Source organism: Schistocerca americana, chromosome 9 (assembly GCF_021461395.2).
Source record: "Schistocerca americana isolate TAMUIC-IGC-003095 chromosome 9, iqSchAmer2.1, whole genome shotgun sequence".
In the NCBI taxonomy this organism is placed as follows: domain Eukaryota; kingdom Metazoa; phylum Arthropoda; class Insecta; order Orthoptera; family Acrididae; genus Schistocerca; species Schistocerca americana.
In genome coordinates, this window is record NC_060127.1 from 100451815 (window position 1) to 100479055 (window position 27241).

General features: G+C 39.9%; 1 protein-coding gene across 1 annotated transcript in view; it reads left to right on the forward strand.

The window, feature by feature from the left end:
* Nucleotides 1-626: 626 nt before the first annotated feature.
* Nucleotides 627-27241, forward strand: part of LOC124551202 (E3 ubiquitin-protein ligase UHRF1-like) — a 149548-nt gene continuing 122933 nt past the window's right edge. The window contains exons 1-3 of the mRNA XM_047126193.1: nt 627-801; nt 903-1034; nt 22281-22322. Of these exons, the coding sequence (XP_046982149.1) occupies nt 655-801; nt 903-1034; nt 22281-22322 (321 nt within the window). The 5' untranslated portion in view covers nt 627-654. The remainder of the gene's footprint in view (nt 802-902; nt 1035-22280; nt 22323-27241) is intronic.

Here is a 27241-nt window from a genome sequence, read left to right on the forward strand (position 1 = left end):
AAGGTGATGTTGCTTAAGGAGAAAATAAGTATGCACCTTTGGCATTTGCAATTAGTCCCTGCGTCTACCCGCTTATATGCGGGCAGTCGTAATACACTTCTTGATTCCTACCATACAAGAAACCGCGAAGGATAGAAAACTGTGAAGAAATAAATATACGCTTCACATCCGTTTGAATCATTATTTCAACAACGTTTTACTTATCGCAATATTTTCACAGAATACCACAACATAGCATCGGAAATACTACTTCCTAAAACAAGTATATTAACTAAAGCATTAATAATAGCGCTATTGACACGAATGATCACCACTTTAAAGACTAAAGACGAAGTGTTGTTCGGCTTGGCTACTTTACTTTACAAACAATGCGATATACAAAATTATTAGTTATGAAATCAAGTACGTTTCTCTTTCTCAAGAAAAAACCCTGAAATATAATCTAATAACTGTCATGCTCTACTCATAATCCGGTACCAACTACATGCGCCTCTTGCGTGTGCAATGAAAATAAATAAATATGAGGGCAGGTTTCTTAAATCCATAAACTTACAGAAACGTTGGCAGCACTGTTGTAGTCACCATGTAGTTTCTACTTTTTTTTGTGCTACTTGAGAACAATTGACGACTAGCTTGTAAACATAATTTTATACGATGTTTGTGAAAGTTAGAGGACCTGGTAAACGAGTCGAAACTGTAACAACCACTTTGTCGATGCAGATAAAAGAATTGAAAGAAAAACTTGCCAATATTTTCTCTGTGGATCCAGAAGATCAACGTCTGACACATAGACGGAAACAGGTACAATGTAATTCTTTTGTGTGTGTGCGTATATACGTGTTCTCGTTTGACAGGTGTGTGGTTTTTTTCTAGTTAAAATAACATACCATTGTCCATTCCAGTTAGAAGACCAATATCAATTATTCGATTATGGTGTGAAAATTGGTGACCTGGTGTTGTTAACTGTAAACCGAATAGTAATTCAGAAAGAAGCTGTGACAGAAACCAAAGAACCTCTCAGTATAGAGAAACGTGTAAGTATAGCTTTTAACAGAACGTTGCTTTCGCTTTATTTCATTTGACAGCGGCAGTTGCGAAACAGCAAGAGAAATCATAACCGTTAAAATAATCGTTCACAGGAAGTACCCCCTCCCCGCCAGTAGCAATAGTTATTTTTCGCTGCTATTTGAACAAAAGCATGGACATGTGCTGCTGAGGACCGAAATATTGAAGATGTTTGGTTGGATTTCATTTTTGTATCTAATTTATTGATGGGCTGTAAGCACTGTTGTAGCCTATGTTCTTAAAATGTTTAGTTCTTTGTATTTTGTAGTTAGTTCAGCTAGAATTTTATATATACTAGACTTTGCTCAGACTACACTGTTTTTCAATGGCATCAACGGTGATAATTTGTGGGAACATGAAAATAAGGAATTATTCAAACGTTACTGACTGTAATGCCCAATGTACCTTGGGGTGAGTGAATGTTGTTTGTCATGTTTCATAGGTTTTTACATTTATCAGGACCTTTTTTTTAAGCACATGTTATAATTGTAAAATAATATAACAGTTGTGTTCATAGGCTAGGCATACAGCCAAAGGTAAGCATATAGTGACTTTCTGGTAAGCAAAATTCTTTTATTTAATTATGTACACACACATTATTGTATAGCACAAAGCTGGCCGGAAGAAATTACATTCACATTGAGAAGTTATGTATAGCACTGACATGTACTAACTCCCACCTGTCAGTTTATGCTGGAAATAATTCTTTTTTGAATATTTCGCAGAAACGATTCTGTCAGTATGTATGTATATTCCCAGATGACACAGCATGTTTTGTGCAAATGAAATACATCTCTGTTGCTTACACGCCATGTTTTATGCAAATGAAATACATTTTTGTTGCTTATAAATCCTCTCCAATAGTGACTGTATGGGAGTAGTTAGTTTCTAGGTGGTTTCTATAGCTTAGCGATGGATATGCAGACAGACCACACAGACAACCTCTGGATTGACTTGAGATGATGTAAGAATTTTACCTCAAGAGACAGAATCATTGCTATACTTGCCTATATCTGCATTGCACAACATGAGATATTCTTCAATTACGATTGTGTTCTCTTAATTTCCCACATTGGAGATGACAGTATTGTGGCTAGATATGGAAGTGTGTTAGCTGAAATGCACTTAGTGCCAGCAACTCTTGCGTAACATGTTGAATCGGGTGATAGTATAGGTAACCGACTAGAACCACTGGTGCTAGTGATTTCTTTCAACAGATGATACAAATTGATTACATTTGTTTTTAACATGAGGAGCAGCAGAGTAGCTTTTACTGACCTGGCTGTTATGAATTTTGAGGTTGGTTACAGATTTTCATATTTATTTGATGAAGGCGAAAGCAGGATGTGCTGAGAGACTGATCTGTATTGACGCTCAAGGCCTAGGTGAGGCTGGAATGTGAAAATTTGCATTAGAGTTGGTGAGGGCAATGAATCTGAACATGACAATAAGAGTACCTGAATAGATTGCTGTGTAGAGTAGTCCGAGATATATGTTTGACTTCGAAATTACCTATTTGAATGCCTTATTTCCGATTTTGTTGAAAATTATGACTCTGTGATTAAATTCTAACATGAAGGAACAAAATATATCTACACTTACATGACTGTTCTGTATGTCACCTGAAGTTTTTGGCAGAGGGTTCAGTAAGTCACCTTCTTGATATTCCTATACCATCCAACTCTTAGTCTGCAGGAAAAATGAATGCTTAAGTATTTCTGTCCTACTCCTGATTTTTCTTATCTTATTATGATTATCATTTCTTCCTATGTAGCTGGGAATCAGAAAAATATCTTTGCATTTGCAGGTGATTGAAATTTCATGAAAAGACCTTGCTGCAACAAAAAACACCTTTTTATTAGTGATAACCACCCCAGCTCACTTATTGTGTCTATGACCCTCTCCCCTACTTCATAATAATACAAAAGGAGCAGCCCTTCTTTGAATTTTTACAATGCCCTCCAGCTAACTTGATTTAAGGACTGCAGAAACTTACAAACAAATGTTTTGATTCTCTACTGACTGCCTTGTTCATCACACAAATTGTTATCAACATTGACATGAAACACAGCAGCTGCCAACCCCGTAAATGCTCTTTCACCAATTGTGTCGCAAACGGTGGCAACTTCTGTAAGGCATAATGCAACCTTTCGAAACTCAGAGGCTACAACTTCTGCTTATCCGTGTGGTAGTTTTCTGGTGGGTAGATACTGCCTTCAACAAGCAATGTGACAATATTGATGAACAATGACAATATTTCTTTCCTGCCCAAAATAGTTTTTGAAATGTAGGTTGCAGTGACAGACTGATCTGTAGACTAGCCCGAGGACTAAGTTAGGTTGGAGGGGGACAGTTTGATTGTGAGTAGGTGAAACCAACAAATGTGAGTATGAAATTTCAGATGTGACAACTTACTGAAGTGTGGCATTGTCAGAGGTCTAGGTTAGATTGAAAGGTGACAGTTTGGTTGTGAGTTGGCACACCGGTATCGAATTCTGCTGTTAATTCTTCATTTCAGTGCTGCTGATCAGAAAAAATTCCTTCAAAATCTCTGTCGATGGGAATGGACTACATTTTGTTGTGAGATATATCATAGCTCTATATATTGTAGGAATACCTTAGTTTTACACTCTTAATTGTGTGTCAAATGGTTGGTGACCAGCTTTAGTTATATGTAATAATCACCTTTAGATTGAGTGTCCGCCATTGTTGATTGTTGGGAATCTTGTTGTAAGTACCTTGTTTGGACCTGCAATATGAATTGATTGTAATAATGTATAATGTATTTACCAAGGATGTGATGTATTAGACTTATTTCTTGTATAATTTTGGGCTGATGATTTTTACCAGAAGATGTTGACCAGTTGCCAGTGATGAGTGCTCAAATCTGAAGATCAGTCTTTTGTTTGTGGTATACAACTGTAAAAATAAGCATTTCTTATTATTTGTACAGAATGTTCAGTACCTGTACTGATATGACATGATTTTTTTGCAGTAATATGTTGTGTAAAATGCTTTACTCACATTTGAGCGTTTTTACTTTCCATTAGTGCCATCCAATAAATCGTTAGTTAAATGACTATAAGCACAATATGTGCATACGTAACTTAGAAATAGATAACCGTGATATAACCAAGCAACTTAAGTGACTCAGTAAAGATAGATCTTCCGGTCCTGATTTTGTACCATTTGATTCCTTTCGGAGTATTCTTATGAAACAGTTCTATTTTTAGCAACCATGTGTGACCACTGGCTCAGTGAATGATCTGTACCTAAAGACTGGGAAATTGCTCAGGTGACACCACTACACAAGAAAGGAAATAGGAATAAGCCGCTGAATTATTGACCCACATCACTGACATTGATTTGTAGTAGGATTTTTGAACTTATACTGTATTCAAACATTACAACATAAACACCCCCCCCCCCCCCCCCCCCCCAAAAAAAAAATCTATTGACATAACCGGGATGGTTTCAGAAAATATCATTCTTGTGAAACTCGGCAGGCTCTTTATTCACACAAATTCATGAGGGCTATCAACCGGGGATCTCAAGTTGATTCAATATTTCTATACTTCCAGAAGACTTTTCCTCAAAAGTGACTTCTAATTGTATTGCCTGCCTATGGGGTATCATCTCAGTTGTCGACTGTATTTGTCATTTCCTGTCATCTGGTGGGATGGATGTGATGAATGCAGGCCACAACAATGTATTGACTGTCATATATGCATTACAGTTAATGTTTACTCACTCTGTGCAATGTTAGCCATGTTATGTATCTCACATACGCCCTCATATCATGTAATACGATGATAAATGTTATTTCAATTATGATAATGTGTCATGAGGGTAGGTCGGGCATTTTGACATTTCATCTTGCGCTTGAGAAAGGCTATAAAGATGAAATTGTGATTGCGTGAAAGAAATGAATTTGAATTTACAGTCAAATGTCGAAAATTTATTTCAAAATGGAAGGTCACAGTTCGTAGTAATCAACAGGAAGTCATAGAGTGAAAAAATGATGATATCTGGGGGTTCACAAGGAAGTGTTACAGGTGCTCTGCTGTTCTTAATCTATGTCAAAGACTTAGGGGACAATCTGAGCGGTCCTCTTACATTGTTTTCAGATGATGCTGTCAAGTACAATCTACTAAAGTCATAAGAAGATCAAAAGAAATTGCAAAATGACATAGACGAAATATCTTTATGGTGTGAACATTGGCAGTTGACCTGGAAGTAATAAAAAGTGTCAGGTCCTACACGTGAGTACTAAACAGGACCCATTAAATTTCAGTTATATGAGAAATCACAAAAATTTAAAATTTGTTGATTGAATCAAATGTTTAGGGATTAAATTGATGAACAACTTAGCCAGAATGAGATTTTCACTCTGCAGCGGAGTGTGCGCTGATATGAAACTTCCTGGCAGATTAAAACTGTGTGCCGGACCGAGACTCGAACTCGGGACCTTTGCCTTTCGCAGGCAAGTGCTCTACCAACTGAGCTACCCAAGCACGACTCACACCCCGCCCCGCCCCACCCTCACAGGAGACGAGATACTGGCAGAAGTAAAGCTGTGAGGGCGGAGCATGAGTCATGCTTGGGTAGCTCAGTTGGTAGAGCACTTGGGCGCGAAAGGCAAAGGTCCCGAGTTTGAGTCTCGGTCCGGCACACAGTTCTAATCTGCCAGGAAGTTTCAACTTAAATTAGAACGATCATGTAGATAATGTGGGGAAGGTGAACCACTGACTGTGTTTTATTGGTAGAATGCTTAGAAAATGCAACAGATCAACTAAAGAGAGTGCCTTCACTGTGCTTGTCCATCATATTTTGGAATATCGCTATGCCGTATGGGATCCTTACCAGACAGGAATGACACAGGGGGAAGTTCAGAAAAGGGCACAAGGTTTTGTATGTTGCGAGATGGGAGGGAGTGCATCACAGATGTGATAAGTGAGTTGGTGTGGCACTCAGTGAAACAATGGCATTTTTTGTTGCGGCAAGATTTTCAATCACAAGCATTATCCTCTGACTAGTATGTCAAAATATTTTATAGACTCCCACCTCCATAGGGCGAAATGACAGTTGTAATAAGAAAAATCAGAGCTTGCACAGAAGAATTTGTGTGTTCATTTTTCCCACATGCTGTTAGAAAATGGAGTGGTCCAAAAACAATCTGGAAGTGGTTCGATGAATCTGCCGCCAAGCTGTTAAGTGTGGATTGTGGAGTAGTTGTGTAGATATAGATGTAGACACAATAGTTAGCATTCTGTGTGGATGCAGATACTTGTGGATATATCAGCAGTAGTAATTACTTTGCAGATAAAATCCAACACAGATGTGGATATCCATAGATATGTTTGTGAATATCTGCAGTGATAATTACTATGTGGTTTTTGGAATGGACAGTTTGTTGGTAAACATAGATGTGTTATATATGCAGTGTCTAAACATGGTGACATGCTCTTCTTCCTGCTTTTCCACACATTTACACATGAAGGTAAATCTTATTATCCGCTATAGTTTTGATCCACAGAATATCTACACATATCGAGTTCACGTCAATCAAGAGCAATTTTATATATAAAATATGCGCTTAGGTTCTTGTTTACTGACATATTAACTTTAAGATAGCACAGTTTCTAAGTATTTCTTGTCAAAAATAAACCTTGCTGTCTTCCTGGAACATATATTAAAGCAAAATATAGACACTTTAAAAAATTTATCACTGAAACAAACAATAATGCGCTGTTATCAGAACCCTTCATTACCCTAGGATTTTCACAGACCATAAAGGGTTTTAATTTGCAATACCCTGCAGCGTTTCCTTCAAAAAGATATGTGCATCTGTCCTTGGTAGTCTTAAACCCAAGTGCTGTGTTTTCTTCTATAGAGCAATAGAAATGAGCATGCGGCTAGGCATTGGATTCCAAAATAAGCCCCTTCTTCAATTCCTTGGCTCCAACTTCATTTGCCACAGCTGCCTCTCTTGTCATTTTAATGTTGTAGAAGTCAGAACTATGCATCAATCAATCAGTCCAATCCAACCTGAGCTGGCCAAGAAAGGTGCTGGATTGTCCTCTTTTTTCATCATATCTGCATCCGAGCTCGTGGCTTTAGTTTGAATAGCAGCCCCAGAGAGAGGCATATGCTTTTGTTGTGGTGCTCAGTCCAATGGCTTACATTTTTTCCATTCTACTCATCGCCTCCGAGTGAGATTTGCTATCTCTAGTCACACTTAATTTAGTTGAGATTGAGCATTTTTTCGAACTGATACCACATTATCATGACTAGTTGTTACAGTGGAGTCACTAAGTCCTAAAGCATGCTGGAATGTGAATATGCTCATATTTTTCATACTGGTCCAGAAGTTCTATCTTCGTTTCTAATGAATAGGACCTTCATACGTGTTTTTTTTTTCTCTTGGCAAGCACACTTTCTTTCCTTTTATGTGACACTTTAAGTATAGACCCTGTCAAGTGCAACTTCACAGCACTACTGACCTGAACTAGTAATTTACATTTCATCAAACACTACAGAAGATGTGCATCAAGACGCGCTAATGCATTATTGCTTCCACATGTTGTTAACGGATTGCAGCACTGGACTTAAATCTAAAATCACATATATGCCAAAATGTGGTTGACAAATCCACACAATGCAGTCTGCCTGTACCTCCTGCTTCTGTAGTACTAGTATCTCACATAATACTAGGTACAAAAAGCTGGCTGAAACCTGAAATTGATAACAGTAAGATTTTTGGGTAAAATTTAAGTGTACATCAAAGGGGTAGGCAAATGGGAAATGAGGTGGTGTTTTGGTCATAGTAGACAAGAAACTCGAATCCACAGCAATAGAAATTGAAGCTGCATGTCAGACTGATTGGGCAAGGCTCAGTATCAGTGGTGGGCATAAAATAATAATTGGATCCTTCTGTCACCCATCAGGTTCATCTCCTGATGTAACTGAAATTTTTAGAGAAAACCTCAGTTCACTTGTATGTTAAGTTCCCCAATCATACTGTAATCATTGATGGAGACTTTCATCATCCAACAATTAATTAGAAAAATTACAGTTTTGTTGGTGGTGGGCATCCTGTGAAACATTACTAAATGCCTTCTCTGAAAACAACCTGGAATAGATAGTTGGGAACCTCACTCATAGTGCAAATATATTGGGTCTAAAAGCAGCATCCCTTTGAGGATGTCCAAATCGAAACTAGTATCAGTGACCACGAAGCGGTTGTGGGAACAATTACACTAGACTCTCGCTAATCCGGCCATTTCTTGTACGTATGGGTGCCGGATTAGCGGAAGTGCCATATTATTCAGAGTGTCTTAAATTTAGTGTAAAATAGGTGTAATACTGATCCAGAGACACATTCATTTTCATAGAAAACAAAGTTTTTGAGAGTGTTCTTATATGGTAATATCCCTCACTATGAAACATGTCCCAAATTTTATTTGTCACAATGAAGACACTCGACGGCAGTATGCTTTACCACGCAATGACTTTACAAGCATTACATCAGTATTGGACATTGGTAATCAAGGAAGATGTCTGCAGCTTTAGCTCCAACAGTGTGAGATTTCTTCATGGCCTCTCCTCCTGTGTCCCCTCCTTCATCACTTTCATCATAACTTTTCTGCACGCTTTTTATCTTTTTAGTTTTGTCGCAAATAGTTGCATCGCAACATTGTACTCAGCAACAGTGGCTTCCTGTGAAGAACCTCAGTTCACCTTGTGTCTGATTTCGAGTTTCTATTTGACATCTAACATAAGGTGCTTTTTTTCAGAAGCCTTGACAATGAACAGTAAAAAAGTGACAATTTCAAACATGTGTAGTATTGTTTAACATTGTATTTAATGATAATGTTGTTACACATTAGAACTCAGTATTGTATGCATCATCATTTCTGCTTGAGCAACTAGAAGCTGGATGCGAGCCGGATTACTGAGAGGCTGGACTACTGAGGGTCGCATTAGCGAGAGTCTAGGTTATTACCAAAGTACAAAGGACAACTAAAACAAGCTGAAACATATATATGTTCAGTAAATTAAATAAAAATATCAAAAGTGTCGTATCTCAATGAGGAACTTGAAACTACCAGCACAAATCCGGAGCATTTTGAGCAACTTTGGCTCAACTTTAAAAGAAAAGTTGACCCTGCTCTGGCTAGATATATACCCAGTAGAACAGTTCACAATGGAAGGGAACCTCCATGTTATACAGTCACTATAAAGAAACTTTTAAAGAAAGAGACATTATTGTATAATATGTGTAAAACAAAATGTTGAACTATAGATACAGAAATGCTGGATGAAACTTGTTTAGCTGTCAAGAGAGCAATGTGTGATGCCTTCAATGACCACTCTAGCAGTAAATTGCCGAATGACATTTCACAAAATCCAAAACAATTCTGGGCTGTGTAAAGGCTGTTAGTGGTACCAAATTTAGTGTCCATTCCCTAACGAACGAGGCAGGAACTGAAATTGAGGGTAACAAAGCAAGAAATGAGATGCTGAACTCATGTTTTCAATCATTCCATTACAAAGGAAAACCCAGAAGAATTACCCCAATTAAATCCTCATGACACTGAAATGATGACAGAAATAAGTATTAGTGTCATGGTGTTGAAAACGGCTGAAATCGTTAAAATAGAGTAAAGCTCCAGGCCTCGATGTAATCCCTGTCAGATTCTATATTGACTTTGTGGCTGAGTTATCTCCTCTGCTAAATATAATCTATCATAAATCCCTCAAACAAAAAATTGTGCCTAGTTCTTAAAAAAAAAAAAGCACAGGCCACACCCATCTACAAGTAGAAGTGATCCATAAAACTACTGTCCACTATCCTTATCATCAATATGCTGTAGAATCTTGGAACATATTCTGAGCTTAAACATAATGGGGTATCTTGGAACAGAATGACATTGTCAATAGCAACCAGCACGGATTTCGAAAACATCAATTATGTGAAACCCAACTCACATTTTCTCACATGACATACTGAAAGCTTTGGATCAAGGTAAATATGTAGTGTTTCTTGATTTCCAAAAAGCATTTGACTCAATACCACACCTACACTTATTGTCAAAAGTATGATCATATGGGGTATCAAGAGATATTTGTGACAGGATTGAGGACTTTTTGGTACGGAGGACACAGCACGTTATCATGGATGGAGAGTCAGTGTCGGATGTAGTAATAACTTCGGGTGTGCCCCAGGGAGAGTGCTTGGATGCTTGCTGTTCATGTTGTGTATTAATTACCTTGTAGACAATATTAATAGTAAAATCTGGCTTTTTGCAGGTGATACAATTATCTATAATGAAGTACTATCTGAAAGAAGCTACATAAATATTGAGTCAGATCTTTATAAGATTTCAGTGTGGTGCTGAGTTTGACAGCTGGCTCTAAATCTTCAGAAATGTAAAATTTTGCTCTTCACAAACTGAAGAAACATAGTATGAGCCACTGTTTGAATCAGCCAACTCATGCAAATACCTGCGTGTAACACTTTCTAGGGATATGAAGTGGAATGATCACATAGGTCCTGTCATGGGTCAAGCAGGTGCTAGTCTTCAGTTTCGATCCCTTCTTCTAGTCAAGTTGTGCCACAAACTCCTCTTCTCCCCAATTCTATTCAATACCTCCTCATTAGTTATGTGATCTACCCATCTAATCTTCAGCATTCTTCTGTAGCACCACATTTCGAAAGCTTCTATTCTCTTCTTGTCCAAACTATTTATCGTCCATGTTTCACTTCCATACATGTCTACACTCCATACAAATACTTTCAGAAATGACTTCCTGACAATTAAATCTATACTCGATGTTAATAAATTTCTCTTCTTCAGAAATGCTTTCCTTGCCATTGCCAGTCTACATTTTATATCCTCTCTACTTCGACCATCATCGGTTATTTTGCTCCCCAAATAGCAAAACTCATTTACTACTTTAAGTGTCTCATTTCCTAATCTAATTCCCTCAGCATCACCCGACTTAATTTGACTACATTCCATTATCCTCGTTTTGCTTTTGTTGATGTTCATCTTATATCCGCCTTTCAAGACACTGTCCATTCCGTTCAACTGCTCTTCCAAGTGCTTAGCTGTCTCTGACAGAATTACAATGTCATCAGCAAACCTCAAAGTTTTTATTTCTTCTCCCCGGATTTTAATACCTGCTTCGAACTTTTCTTTTGTTTCCTTTACTGTTTGCTTAATATACAGATTGAATAGCTTCGGGGAGAGGCTACAACCCTGTCTCACTCCCTTCCCAACCACTGCTTCCCTTTCACGCCCCTCGATTCTTATAACTGCCATCTGGTTTCTGTACATATTGTAAATAGCCTTTCACTCCCTGTATTTTACCCCTGCCACCTTTAGAATTTGAAAGAGACTATTCCAGTCAACGTCGTCAAAAGCTTTCTCTAAGTCTACAAATGCTAGAAACGTAGATTTGCCCTTCTTTAATCTTTCTTCTGAGATAAGTCGTAAGGTCAGTATTGCCTCACGTGTTCCAACATTTCTAAAGAATATAAACTTATCTTTCCCGAGGTCGGCTTCTACCAGTTTTTCCATTTGTCTGTAAAGAATTCGTGTTAGTACTTTGCAGCTGTGACTTATTAAACTGATAGTTTGGTAATTTTCGCATCTGTCAACACCTGCTTTCTTTGAGATTGGAATTGTTATATTCTTCTTGAAGTCTGAGGGTATTTCACCTGTCTCATGCATGTCGCTCACCAGATGGTAGAGTTTTGTCAGGACTGGCTCTCCCAAGGCTGTCAGTAGTTCTAATGGAATGTTGTCTACTCTGGGGGCCTTGTTTCGACTCAGGTCTTTCAGTGCTCTGTCGAACTCTTCACGCAGTATCGTATCTCCCATTTCATCTTCATCTACATCCTCTTCCATTTCTATAATATTATCCTCAAGTACATCATCCTTGTATAGACCCTCTATATACTCCTTCCACCTTTCTGCTTTCCCTTCTTTGCTTAAAACTGGGTTTCCATCTGAGCTCTTGATATTCATACAAGTGGCTCTCTTTTCTCCAAAGGCCTCTTTAATTTTCCTGTAGGCAGTATCTATCTCGCCTCTAGTGAGATAAGCCTCTACATCCTTACATTTGTCCTCTAGCCACCCCTGCTTAGCCATTTTGCACTTCCTGTCGATCTCATTTTTGAGACATTTGTATTCCTTTTTGCCTGCTTCATTTACTGCATTTTTATATTTTCTCCTTTCATAATTAAATTCAATATTTCTTCTGTTACCGAAGGATTTCTACTAGCCCTCATCTTTTTACCTACTTGATCCTCTGCTGCCTTCACTATTTCATCCCTCAAAGCTACCCATTCTTCTTCTACTGTATTTCTTTCCCCCATTCCTGTCAATTGTTCCCTTATGCTCTCCCTGAAACTCCGTACAACCTCTGGTTTAGCCAGTTTATCCAGGTCTCATCTCCTTAAATTCCCACCTTTTTGCAGTTTCTTCAGTTTTAATCTACAGTTCACAACCAATAGATTGTGGTCAGAGTCCACATCTGCCCCTGGAAATGTCTTACAAGTTAAAACCTGGTTGCTAAATCTCTCTCTTACCATTATATAATCTATCTGATACCTACTAGTATCTCCAGGGTTCTTCCATGTATACACCCTTCTTTCATGATTCTTGAACCAAGTGTTAGGTATGATTTAGTTGTGCTCTGTGCAAAATTCTACCAGACGGCTTCCTCTTTCATTTCTTAACCCCAATCCATATTCACCTACTATGTTTCCTTCTCTCCCTTTTCCTACTCTCGAATTCCAGTCACCCATGACTATTAAATTTTTGTCTCCCTTCACTACCTGAATAATTTCTTTTATCTCATCATACATTTCATCAATTTCTTCATCGTCTGCAGACCTAGTTGGCATATAAACTTGTACTACTGTAGTAGGCATGGGCTTCGTGTCTATCTTAGCCACAATAATGCGTTCACTATGCTGTTTGTAGTAGCTTACCCGCACTCCTATTTTTTTATTCATTATTGAACCTACTCCTGCATTACCTCTATTTGATATTGTATTTATAACCCTGTATTCACCTGACCAAAAGTCTTGTTCGTCCTGCCACTATATCTAACTTTAACCTATCCATTTCCCTTTTTAAATTTCTAACCTACCTGCCCGATTAAGGGATCTGACATTCCACACTCCAATCCGTAGAATGCCAGTTTTTTTTCCTGATAACGACGTCCTCTTGAGTAGTCCCCGCCCGGAGATCTGAATGGGTGGCTATTTTACCTCCGGAATATTTTATCCAAGAGGACACCATCATCATTTAACCATACAGTAAAGCTGCATGCCCTCGGAAAAAATTACGGCTGTAGTTTCCCCTTGCTTTCAGCCGTTCGCAGTACCAGCACAGCGAGGTCGTTTTGGTTAGTGTTACAAGGCCAGATCAGTCAATCATCCAGACTGTTGCCCCTGCAACTACTGAAAAGGCTGCTGCCCCTCTTCGGGAACCACACGTTTGTCTGGTTTTTCAACAGATACCCCTCCGTTGTGGTTGCACCTATGGTATGGCCATCTGTATCGCTGAGGCATGCAAGCCTCTCAACCAACGGCAAGGTCTATGGTTCATGGGGGGGGGGGGGGGGGGGGGAGTCGCAGTTAGGTGCAACAAAAAGACTGTCTCAAATAAAAAGCTTCCAGTGGTTAAGGCCTTTATCAACAATAGACGTGCGCGCACACACACACACACACACACACACACACACACACACACACACACACACACACACGTGCGCTCAAACGCAACTCTCACACATAACCGCAATCTCAGGCAACTGAAACCACACTGCGAGCAGCAGGACCAGTGCACAGGGGGCATAAAGGAGCGTTCTCCTCGTAACTCAGTACCACCCATGACTGGAGCAACTGAATTACCTTCTCTGCCAGGGTTTAGACTACCTGTAGTCGTGGCCTAAAATGAGAAATATCCTGCCCACTATCCTTCCCACCCCTCCCACAGTGGTATTCTGCCGTCCACTGAACCTACACAATATACTCATCCATCCTTACAAACCCCTGCTCCCAACCTGTACCTCATGTCTCATACCGCTGTAATAGACCTAGATTCAAGACCTGTTTCATACATCCTCCCACGACCACCTACTTCAGTCTGGTCACGAACTTCACGTATCCGGTCAAAGGCAGGGCTACATGTGAAACCAGTCATGTGATCTAAAAGCTAAGCTACAATCACTGTGCTGCATTCTATGCACAAGCTGTCTGTGTGCATGAATGGCCACCGACAAACTGTGGAAAAGAAATGAGTGGACCACCCTGTTGCTGAACATGCTGCCGGACATGACATCCTTCATTTCAATGACTGCTTCAAAGTCTGTGCCATATGGATCTTTCCCACCAACACCAGCTTCTCTGAATTGCACAGGTGGGAACTCTCCCTGCAGTACATCCCACGTTCCCATAACCGTTCTGGCCTCAACCTTCGTTAGTCACTGTCCTAACTCATCCGGCCCCTTCCCTGTTCCCATTCCAACACTACACAACCATCATTCCACCGTTACACTCAGTCTTTTTATTTCTCTCGTTTCCCACTACTTACTCCTCTTCCGCCCCCCCCCCCCCCCCTCCCGACCTCTTTCCTACCCTCCGTCTAACCTGCAGCACTTCACTGTCCACTATCCCCACCATACTATCCTCCCTCCTCTCCGCCCCAGCCTCCTCCTTACCCCCACCCAGTCTCCACTTCCATCGTGCACTGGTGCCGCTGCTTGCAGTGTGGTTTCAGTTTCAGTTGCCTAAGGCTGCAGTTTGTGTTGTGTTGTGTGTGTGTGTGTGTGTGTGTGTGTGTGTGTGTGTGTGTGTGTGTGTGTTTGTTTCTACTGTTGATGAAGGCCTTAATGGCCAAAAGCTTTATTTATATGTGGCAGTCTTTTTGTTGTGCCCATCTGCGACTCGGCACCTCCACTATATGGTGAGTAACAACTTTACGCTTCATAATGTTGTTACATCTAGATACAGATGTAGATAAACTTGTCCTCTTTATGACCCCTCCATATTCCTTCAACCTTGTGTACTGCTTTCTGATAGTTGGATGTTATGGTGGTGTGCTTCAGTAACGTGTCCAGAAGTTCTACTGAATCTTTGTGTCAGATTTGGTCTCTTTCAATCGTTCCACAGTGTTCCATTTGATAGTGAGGAAGGAGGAGACATTTAACCTGTAAAAACAGAAATAAAACCTCAGGAGAGTGTGTGAGGGGGGAGGGGAGGGGAGGGAGGGGGGGGGAGAGAAAAAGTTTTGAAAAGGTTTGAAATTATGTCTTAAATTTGTTGGGCATCAGTAAGTGCTCTCATTCTCAACTACAGCTGTTTACTTACTGCTGCTTAGGCCTAATTTTTCGAGTGTGCATATTTCGCGTTATACCGCAGTTGTAATTGCATTTGCTATAACTGATTAAATATGTCCATTAGGGTGCTTTTGAAGCTCACCATTAAAAGTTTTTCTTTTATTTGTGTATTGTTCCAGTAATCGCGAAAAGTTCTTTTCTTTACATTTTGCGGCTTTGCCTTACTTTCCGAGTGTGCGTACTTAGCGTTATACCGCAATCTTAAGTGCATTTGCTATAGATTAACTGATTAAATACGTTCATTAATGTGCTCTTCAAGCTTGCCATTAAAGGTTTTTCTTTTATTTTCATATTCTTCCAGTAATTGCAAAAAGTTCATTTTGGTTACATTCGGCTGTTTAGGCCTAGTTTTTGAACGTGCTTATTTAGCATTATACCACAAATTTAAGTGCATTTGCTAATAGTTTACTTACATGTTAGTTTCCAAAACATATTTAGTGTCCTTTTACATCCGTATTTAATAATTACCGTTGTCACTTAGTAAATCTCTTAACTAATTTCCAAACTACCATGGATACTAAATGTGTGAGCTGCAGTAGGAAAGTTAGTTCAGGGGTTTTGTGCACCTGTTGTGACAGGTGGTTTCATTGGGGAAATTGTAGCGGCATGGGAATTGGGGAAGCAAACGAGACTCTTCCATTATTTTGCAGGGTTTGTTAAAGAGATAGGATTGTAGCTGAACAGGAGGAGAAAATTAGAGCTCTTCAGGCTGATTTGGACAGTGTGTGGGAGGAACTGAAGAGGTTAAGGGGGGGAGGAGGGTAAACAGTGGTGGGAAGTGGTAGCTGGTAACAGGAGCCACAGAAAGAGAACAGTGTCTGACAGTTTCCCAATTGGCACAGCCAATAGATTTACCTTGCTACCACAGTTAAGTAAGAAAGAGGCTCCAGTAGAAGTAGATGATGTTAAGATGCAACACAATCTCACTAGGAAACCAACTGTATCAAAAAGAGTAGAAAGTAAGAGGAAAGCTCTGTTGCTAGGTAGCAGCCATGGAAGAGGTGTGGGCCAGATTTTGCAGGAAAAATTAGGTGACAGGTACCAGGTCACAAACTTTTTCAAGCCAAGTGCATGTCTTACCCAGGTGGTAGAGAATATAGGTTCCTTGTGCAGGGGTTTCTCAAAGCAGGATCATATGATGACAGTGGGTGGAGTGGGAAACAGTATTGATAGGGATCAGGGCTACAGTATTGAGTGTGACCTGGTGAAAATAGCCTCTGCAACGACCCATACCAATGTTGGGCTGGTGCCCGCTTTCGTGCGGCATGATAAGCCCCAGTTGAACCACTCTGTTAGGAGGGTAAATATAGAGTTGGATCAGTTGTGTAGGGCGGCTACTCTGTCAGACATTGGATCGGTTCCTGTCGAGGCTATTGATAGGGGGGATTTCACAAGGCATGGCCTAAACCTCAGTAGAAAAGGAAAGGGTAAACTGGCAGGGTTGTTAGCAAAATCCATAAGGGGGGGATACTATTACTCATGGATATACCTCTTTTTTAGACTAATATCAGTGTCCAATGAGAAGTTCAGGCAGGCAGGTGCTAAAGAGGTCCAAATCTCACAAGATTCTCACGGCAGTAAAGTAAATAATAATGTTACCATATTTAACCAAAATATTGGTAGATTAAAGAAAAAGTAGATTCTCACAAAAGTAAAGTAAAAAATAATGTTACCATTTTTCACCAAAATATTGCGGGATTGAAGAATAAAGTAGATGAACTCCTGGTTTGTTTAGATGACATTGAATCTGATAATGTAATAGATATACTATGCCTGTCTGAGCATCACATTGTGTCTGATATGGAAAAGGTAAATATCAGTGGTTATAAACTAGCTGCACGTATGTGTAGAGAGAATAAGGTGAGAGGAGGAGTTGCCATGTATGTCAAAAGTTATCACTGTGTAAAAAGCTTAGATGCAAAAAAGTTTTGTCTAGAGCAACATATGTAAGCATGTGCCTGTCAACTTAAACTGAAGGAGGGCTCTTTGATAATTGTAACAGTATATAGGTCCCCTTCAAGAAACTTTCATTTATTCCTGGAAAACTTGGATGCCTTGTTGTGCTATTTGTCAGATAGGGGAAAGCAAATTATTATTTGTGGGGACTTCATTGTTGATTCACTGAAAGAGTGTAATAGGAAGAATGACCTGCAAGTCTTGCTTGGTTCTTTCAATTTGACATCTGTCTTGATTTTCCTACTCGGGTAGTAAAGGACAGCAGCACATTGGTAGATAACACTTTTATAGACCAAGATAAGTTTTAAAACATAAATTCATGTCCTGTTGAGAATGGCCTTCCTGATCATGGTGCTCATCTAGTTACAGTATATGACATAGCTCCATTCAGTAATTCAAAACTACTCTCCAAAGTTGTGCTTTCAATTAATGACTCAACAATTAGAAATTTCAGGCAAAATCTTCAGCAGTTAGACTGGGATGAGGTGTACAAGGAACCCAATGCTAATTTAAAATATAGCTTATTTCATGATACACTTGTAAGAGAATTTGAAAACTGTTTCCCCAAGAAAGTAGTCGAATCTAATTATAAGAAACCATGCAAAAAACCTTGGCTTACTAAAGAACTAAAAATATATTGTAACCACAAAAGGGAACTGTATCTAACAACAAGAAAGAGTAATGACCCAGAACCAGCCAAATATTATAAAAACTACTGTGCTACATAAAGAAAGGTTATTAAAAAGTCCAGAAGCACATGAATCATGTCTGAGATTAATACCCCTGATAACAAAATCAAAACAATTTGGAATATTATTACAAGGGAGACAGGGCAACCAAGAGTACAGGATGACGGCATTACCATCAAAGCGAATGGAAACTTGACAGACAACAAACCGGAAGTCAAAAACATTTTGAATAATCCTCTTTTAAATGTTGTAGGGAAAATAGGATCTAAATATTCATTAGAAGATGCAAGGCAGTTAATGGAAGACGCCTTACCCACACCATTTGATACAGTTGAAATTCCACCCACCTTTTCTTGTGAAATTAGGAAGATGATAAACTCTCTCAAGAATAAGAGCCCACATGGAATTGATGGGATTTCCAGCAGGATAATACAAGCTTGTTCCCGAGAAATAAGTGGGATTCTTAGCCACATATGTAATAGCTCTCTGAAGCAGGGTATTTTCCCAGATAGACTGAAGTATGCCATTGTTCAACCACTGCATAAAAAAGGGGATATGTCTGATGTCAACAACTATAGTCCAATCTCTCTTCTGGCTGCTTTATCCAGAATTCTTGAAAAAGCTTCACACCTTTGTAAAAATAACATTTTAACAAATTGTCAGTTTGGTTTCCAGAAAGGTTTTTCAATGGAAAATGCTATATATATTTTCGCTAATGAAATATTAAATGCTCTGAGTAACTGGAAGTCACCCGTTGGCATTTTTTGTGATCTCTCAAAGGCTTTTGATTGTGTAAATCATGGAATACTTGTAGATAAGCTGAAGTACTATACCAAACTGGAAGAGTGCAGAAAGTTCACATAATATGCAAAAAACTGGTGATTTCTCAATCAGGGGAACAATCAAGAATGGGGTGCCGCAGGGTTCGGTCTTGGGTCCTCTGCTGTTTTTAATATATATTAATGACTTACCATTCTATGTTCACAAACATGCAAAGCTGGTACTTTTTGCCGATGATAAAAGCATAGCTATCACACCCAACATACAAGAATTAACTGATGAAATTGTAAATGATGATTTTCAGAAAATCATTAAGTGGTTCTCTGCAAATGGGCTCTCATTAAACTTTGACAAAACGCAGTATATACAGTTCCACACAGTAAATGGAATGACACCATTGAAAATATAGACTTCGATCAGAAATCGGTAGCTAAGGTAGAATATTCAAAATTTCTCGGTGTATGCATTGATGAGGGGTTGAACTGGAAAAAACACACTGAAGATCTGCTGAAACGTCTGAGTTCAGCTACATATGTTATTAGGGTCATTGCAAATTTTGGCAATATACAGCTCAGTAAATTAGCTTACCACACCTATTTTCATTCTCTGCTTTCGTGTGGCATCATATTCTGGGGTAACTCATCATTGAGTAAAAGAGTGTTCATTGGACAAGAGTGAGTAATCAGAGTAATTGCTGGAGCTCATCCAAGATCATCCTGCAGACACTTATTTAAAGAGCTAGAAATCTTCACTGTAGCCTCACAATATATATATTCACTTATGAAATTTGTTATTAACAATCTAAACGAATCCAAAAGTAATAGGAGTGCACATGGCTACAACACTTGGAGAAATGATGATCTTCACTACTCAAGGTTAAATCTAACTTTGGCTCAGAAGGGGGAAAATTATGCTGCCACAAAAGTCTTTGGTCACTTACCTAATAGCATCAAAAGTGCGACAGATAGCCATATAACATTTAAAAGGAAATTAAAAGAATTTCTGAATGGCAACTCCTTCTACTCATTAGATGCATTTTTGGATATAGTAAGTGGGTAATCTCCCCCCCCCCCCCCCCAAAAAAAAAAAAAGAAATTAAAAAATATTAAGTGTCATGTAATATTTTGTGTAATGTAATATCTTGTATAGACACCTTTTATTAACCTGACACGTTTCACAACATTACGAAGTGTTGTATTCATGATCTATGGAACAAGTACTAATCTAATCTACTGGATATATCAGGTTTGCCACAAAACAAACACAGTTTCAAACTGTGATATTTGCCTTTTTGTGTTAAACTTTTAATACAAGATTATAGCTGTTAAGGAGTAGATTATAACAGCATTTTTAAATTTGGTCAGTAATCATATGAAATATTGAAAATCAAATTTTTGTTGCCAGTGGAAGCCATTAGGTAGATGCCCAGCAACTGGCACTAGATTCTGGGTTCTAGGGTAGTCACTTAGTAATTACACTGAAGTGCCAAAGAAACTGGTGTAGACATGTGTTTTCAAATACAGAGAGATGAAAACCAGCAGAATACAGCATTCTGGTCAGCAACACCTATATGAGAAAATAAGTGTCTGGAGCAGTTGTTAGATCAGTTACTGCTGCAGCAATGGCAGGTTAATCAAGATTAAAGTGAGTTTGAGTGTGATGTTACAGTAGGTGCATGAGCGATAGGACACCTCTTCAAGGTACTGATGAAGTGGGGATTTTTCCGTGTGACCATTTCACGAGTGTATAGTGAATATCAGGAATCTGGAAAACATCTAATCTCTGACATCGCTATGGCTGGAAAAAGATCCTGCAAGAATGGGACCAACAATGATTGAAGAATCGTTGAATGTGACAGAAGTGCAACCCTTCCGTAAATTGCTGCAGATTTCAATGCTGGGCCACCAGCAAGTGTCAGCGCCCGAACCATTCAACGAAACATCATCGATATGGGCTTTCAGAGTCGAAGGCCCACTCATGTACCCTTGATGACTGCACGACACAAAGCTTTACACCTCACCTGGACCCATCAACATCGGCATTAGACTATTGATAACATGAAACATGTTGCCTGCTTGGACAAGTCTTGTTTCAAATTGTGTGGGTGTGGAGACAACCTCATGAATTTGAGGACCCTGCATGTCAGCAGGGGAGTGTTCAAGCTTGTGGAGGCACTGTAATGGTAATGGTGAGGGGCATGTGTAGTTGGAGTAATATGGGACCCCTGACATGTCTAGATAAGACTCTGACAAGTGACACATATGTAAGCATCCTTTCTGATCACCTACATCCATTCATGTCCATTGTACATTCAGATGGACATGGGCAATCCTAGCAGTTCGATGTGACACCCCATATGTTCAGAATTGCTACAGAGTGGCTTCAAGAACACTCATCTGAGTTTAAACACTTCAGCTCGCCACCAAACTCCCAAGACATGACCATTATTGAGTATACCTGGGATCCCTTGCAACATGCTGTTCAGAGGAGATCTCCACTCAGTCGTACGCTTACAGATTTGTGGACAGCCCTGCAGGATTCATGGTGTCACTTCCCTTCAGCACTACTTCAGACGCCGGCCGGAGTGGCCGAGCGATTCTAGGCGCTACAGTCTGGAACCACGCGACCGCTACGGTCGCAGGTTCGAATCTTGCCTCGGGCACGGATGTGTGTGCTGTCCTTCGGTTAGTTAGGTTTAGGTAGTTCTAAGTTCTAGGGGACTGATGACCTCTGAAGTTAAGTCCCATAGTGCTCAGAGCCAACCAACCAACTACTTCAGACATTAAGTCGAGTCCATGCCACATCGTGTTGCAGCACTTCTGTGTGCTAGCTAGGGCCCTACGTGATATTAGGCAGGTGTACCAGTTTCTTTGGCTCTTAAGGGTATATGTGATTGATTTAACATTTCCAGCTTTAATAATACAAATTTACACAAGATATCATTCATTTTTGACAAGGTTTATATTTCAGAATAAAAACAGCCTTGGTTGCAAAATGATTTAATATAAGTGACATGTTTCACCCTTTTGGGCATCATCATATTGTGTAAAAATAGCTGGATATGTAACTCATCCATCATAAAGTCATACAAAATGGAGAATGGATGTAACAGTATGTGGATATGTAATCCATCTATCATGAAATACAAGGTCGACCTTGACTACACTGACTGACTCCACCATAGCAGTACAAAATAGGGCCACACTTACAAAGCATATGCAGTATGAATTGCATGCAGCACAATGTCCATTTATATTACTGAATTTATTGCTTAATTATAAATAAAATTTTTTATATGAGATATCAAAGCTGTTGCGTATTATTAATTTTTGTGTACCACTTTTAATTCTTACCGTACTTGTTTTGTTGCAGTTGAGGGCTTTGCCTCAGATATCAGAGAGTAAACACTTCAAGGTGAGTGCTGTTACTTGAGTTTTGCTAGAATGTATTTTTCTTGTTGTTGCTGTAATTGGTGGTGGTGGTGGTGGTGGTGGTGGTCTGTACATTAATCTGTTCTGTGGAACAGATCCACTTCATCAGTAACTCGAAGATGATGTGTCCTATCACTCGTGCGCCTACTATAACATCACGCTCAAACTCGCTTAAATCTTGATAACCTGCCATTGCTGCAGCAGTAACCGATCTAACAACTGCGCCAGACACTTACTGTCTTATATAGGTGTAGCTGACCGCAGTGCCGTCCTATTAACAGCTTCCTTCTTTAAGTCAAGTGTGCCGTAACACTCCTTTTCCCCCAATTTGATTTAGTACCTTTTCATTAGTTACATGATGTACTCATCTAATTTTCAGCTTTCTTCTATAGCACAACATTTCAAAAGCATCTGTTCTATTCTTGCCCGAATTACTGACTGTCTGTGTTTCACTTCCATGCAATCCTACACTCCTAACAAATACCTACAGAAAAGACTTACAAACACTTAAATTTATAGTAGATGTTAAAAATTTTATAGTTTCCACAAATCAAACAATGGAAACTCCTGGGTGGAATATCAGCGGTGTAAGGAAAAGATTGCTGCTTACCATAAAAATGACACAGTAAGTTGCAGACAGACACAACTAAACGACACATGCATTCATAAAAGCAACCACATCTCACACACATGTGACTGTCGTCTCCATCAGCTCAGTCTGGAGTTAGGTAAGAGCGTAGGGAAGGAGATAGGACAGACAGGTACACTGGAACAGAATGGAACACAAAAAGAGGATGAGGAAATGTGGAAGGTGTAGGGACAATAGGTTGCAGTGGGTTGAGGCCAGGATAATTTCGCCCGCACCTCGTGGTCGTGCGGTAGCGTTCTCGCTTCCCACGCCCGGGTTCCCGGGTTTGATTCCCGGCGGGGTCAGGGATTTTCTCTGCCTCGTGATGGCTGGGTGTTGTGTGTTGTCCTTAGGTTAGTTAGGTTTAAGTAGTTCTAAGTTCTAGGGGACTGATGACCATAGATGTTAAGTCCCATAGTGCTCAGAGCCATTTGAACCATTTGAACCAGGATAATTTCAAGGGTGGATAATTTATTCTTAGGACAACTTCCATCTGTGCAGTTCAGGAAAGCTTGTGGTGGAAGGGGGCCATCTGGATCTTCTCCTCCACCACCAGCTTTTCTGAAATGCATAGATGCGAGTTATCCTAACAAAACATTCTCCACTCCTGATATTATCCCTACCTCAACCTACGGTAATCTACTGCCCCCACACCCTCCACCCAACAGTTTCTGCCCCTTTGTCATATCGCCTCCTCCCATCTTGCATTCCCTCATCCTCTTTGTGTGTGTCACCCTCCTCTCCTTTTCTGCTCCAGTCCACTCCACTCCCTGCCCTTCCCCTCCTTTTCCGCTGTTCCCTCCTTTTCCGCTGTCCCCGTCTTTCGCTCCCTGTTCCTTTGTCTTTTTCTTAAATGCTTTTCTTGCTATTGTGAGTCTGCATTCTATATCTACTTCAGTCATCATCTGTTATTTTGCTTCCAAATTTGTAAAAACTGTTATTTTAGTGATTAAATTATATATCCTGATATAATGTGACTGTATACTGTTACCTTTCTCACATTTTATGAGCATTTCATATCCTCTTCTAACTGTTCTTCCAAGTCATTTCCCACATCTGATAAAATTACAATGTTGTTTGTAAATTTTAAAAGTCGTCCTCCCCTCTACCTACCCCAGTTTCTCCTAGGTTTCTTTCACAGCTTGTCCATTGTAAAGATTGAATAACACCAAGGACTGTCTACAAACCTGTGTCATTCCCCCTCCACTACTGCTTCCCTTTCATGTCCTTGACCCCTTATAACTGTAGTCTTGTTTGTGTACAAGTTGTAAATAATGTTTGACTCCCTGTATTTTATCCATGCTACCTTTACAATTTCAATTAGTGTGTTCCAATAAACAATGTTAAAAGCTTTCTCTTAACATACAAATGCTATGCGCATTTGTTTGCATAGAATGCTGCATGCATAACATCTGCGCTGGACAACAACAAAAGAGTGGAATACACTGAAGGGAAGGAGGAAACTAAATTCAACTTCCAGGGTTGAGAGGGTATGGGATGTTATTTCAGTGGTTACAAAATTGAGTCAGTTTGACAGTGAGCTTGGCAGTATGAGCCCATTTATTAATATAATGTCGCACCCCTTTGTCCTGGATGCACGGGCTGGTTTGGTTGTGAAGGGTGTCATGACGCCATTTTAGCCTCTCGTGAGGCAAGCTGGCCCACAACTGTTGTAACTTTTCCACAATGTCCTGGGGATACTGGTACAGGGATGGAGTTGATGTCCAAGCTGGCCCCACCTCAACATCAAGGAAACAGTCCAAGGCAAAACTTGTCATATGTGGATGAGCATTGTCCTATTGAAAAATACATCATGATACTGTCACACGAGAGGTAAGACATGAGGATGCGGGATGTACTCGACATACTGCTGTGCCATCAGAGTTCCCTCAGTGACTACCAGCCGTGACCTGAGGTCATACCCGATGGCTCCCTACACCGTGATGCCAGGTGCGACTCTGCAAATCATTGGAACACTGGGACCTCTGCCCGGTGTCACTGTCATACTCACCAACGATGCCGATCTGGGGTAGTGCAGAACCACAATTTCTCACTTAACACAATGTGACACCATTCACTAGCAGTCCTCACTTCCCATACTTCCCGGTCATGACACCGCTCCAAACTCCAGCCATTTGTGTTATGGTGCAACGGGACCTATGCTAGGGATAATAATTACCTAGTCTGCTAGTATCTAATGGTGGTGTGGGGTGACACAGAATGTTGTGTGAAGGTTCCAATGACTACCATAGTAGAATATTACCAAATGATCATTCACAAAATCCAAAGAAATTCTAGCCATAGTTAATGGCTGTTAGTGGCATCAAAGTTAGTGTCCAGTCACTCAAAATGTTCCTTTACAAAGCTGTGTTGAGAAACAGCTGAAAGTGTTAAAATTGAACAAAGTCCCAGGGCCTGATAGAATCCCTATCATATTCTACACTCAGTTTGCGGCTGAGTTAGCCCCTGTCTTAACTGTAATCTATTGTAGATGTGTCGAACGAGAATTTGTGCACAGTAGCTGGAAGAAATGATAGGTTACAACTGTCTACAAGAAGTGTAGCAGAAGTGATCTGCAAAACTAACGCCCAATATCCTTGACAGCTTTGTTGCAGAATCTTGGAACATTTTTAAGGCCAAACACAATGGCCTCATACATGCCAACATCGTGCGAAACCCAACTCACACTTTTCGCACCTGGCATTCTGAAAGCTGTTGGTCAAAGCAGTCGGGTAGATGCAGTATTTCTTGATTTCCAAAAGGCATTTGACTCAGTATTGCATCTATGCTTATTATCAAAAGTATGATGATGTGGGTTATCAGTTGAAATATGTGAGTGGATTAAGGATTTCTTGGTAGGAAGGACACAGCATGTTATCTAGGATGGAAAGTCATTGACAGATGTAGAAGTAATTTCAGCTGTACCCCAGCGAAACATGTTGAGCCCCTTGATGTTAGTGTTATACATAATGATCTTGCCAACAGTATTAATAGTCACTTCAGACTTTTTGCACCTGATGCAGTTATCTAGAATGAAGTGCAGTCAGACTGAAGCTGTACAAATATTCAGTCAAACCTTGATAAGGTTTCAAAGTGGTGTAGTGATTAGCAATTTGCTTTAAATGTTCAAAAATGTAAAACTGGGCACTTCGCAAAATGATAACATACAGTAGCCATTGAATATAATATTAATGAGTCAAAGTTGGAATCTGTAAACTCATACCTCATTGTAACACTTGGTAGGGACATGAAGTAGAATGATCACATAGGCTCAGTCATGGGTTTATTGGTAGGTTACTGGGGAAGTGAAATCAGTCTACAAAGGAGATTGCTTACGAATCAGTTGTGCGACACATCCTAAGATATTGCTCAAGCATGTGGGACCTGTACTAGGACTAGCAAGGCATATTGAGTGTATACAGAGAAGGGCAGCATGAATGGTCACAAGTCTGTTTGACCCATGTGAGAGTGTCACTGAGATGTTGAAAGAACTGAACTTGTATACTCTTGAAAATAGACAGAAACTATACCAAGAAAGTGTGCCAACAAAGTTTCGGGCTCCAGCTTTAAATGTTGAGTCCAGGAATATACTAGAAGTTCAACATATGGCTTCCATAGGGATCATGAGGGTAAGATTAGATTAATTACAACATGCACAGAAGCATTTAAACCATCATTTTTCCTGCCCTCCAAATGTGAATGGAACAAGAAAAAGCCCTAATAACTGATACAGTGGGCTGTACCTTGTGCCATGCACTTCACAGTAGGTCATAGAGCGTGGATGTGGATGTAGATGTGGATGTGGACATAGATGTAGAGGTAGATACAGAGTCCATTACTGGCTCATGGATGGCAAGCAGATTTGGAGGGGTTACCGTGTGCTCAGTGCATAATACAGTGATCTTCCCATGTGGTGGTCAGAGGTATTCTACTGGAACCTCAATGATGAGTTTTCCTGCTGTCAATATCCCACACAATATATCTTAAAGCCACTGTCACATCTGAATCCCCCACAAATCTGAATATTGCACAGTTAAACCTGCCAGCCAAATGGAGGCCCACAATGAGGTCCTTTTCAAGCTACGTCAGCAGTTCTGTCTCACAAGAGTACATGAAATCTCTGTCTCTCTCACAGTAATCACTCGAGGCCTGATGCTGTTCACACCCTGTATATACCCTTATGGGCCTGGTAGCAACACTAAACATGAACACCACTAATATACTCCGATGCTCGTTTTACGTGTTACGGAAAATTGCACTATTTATGGGCGTTG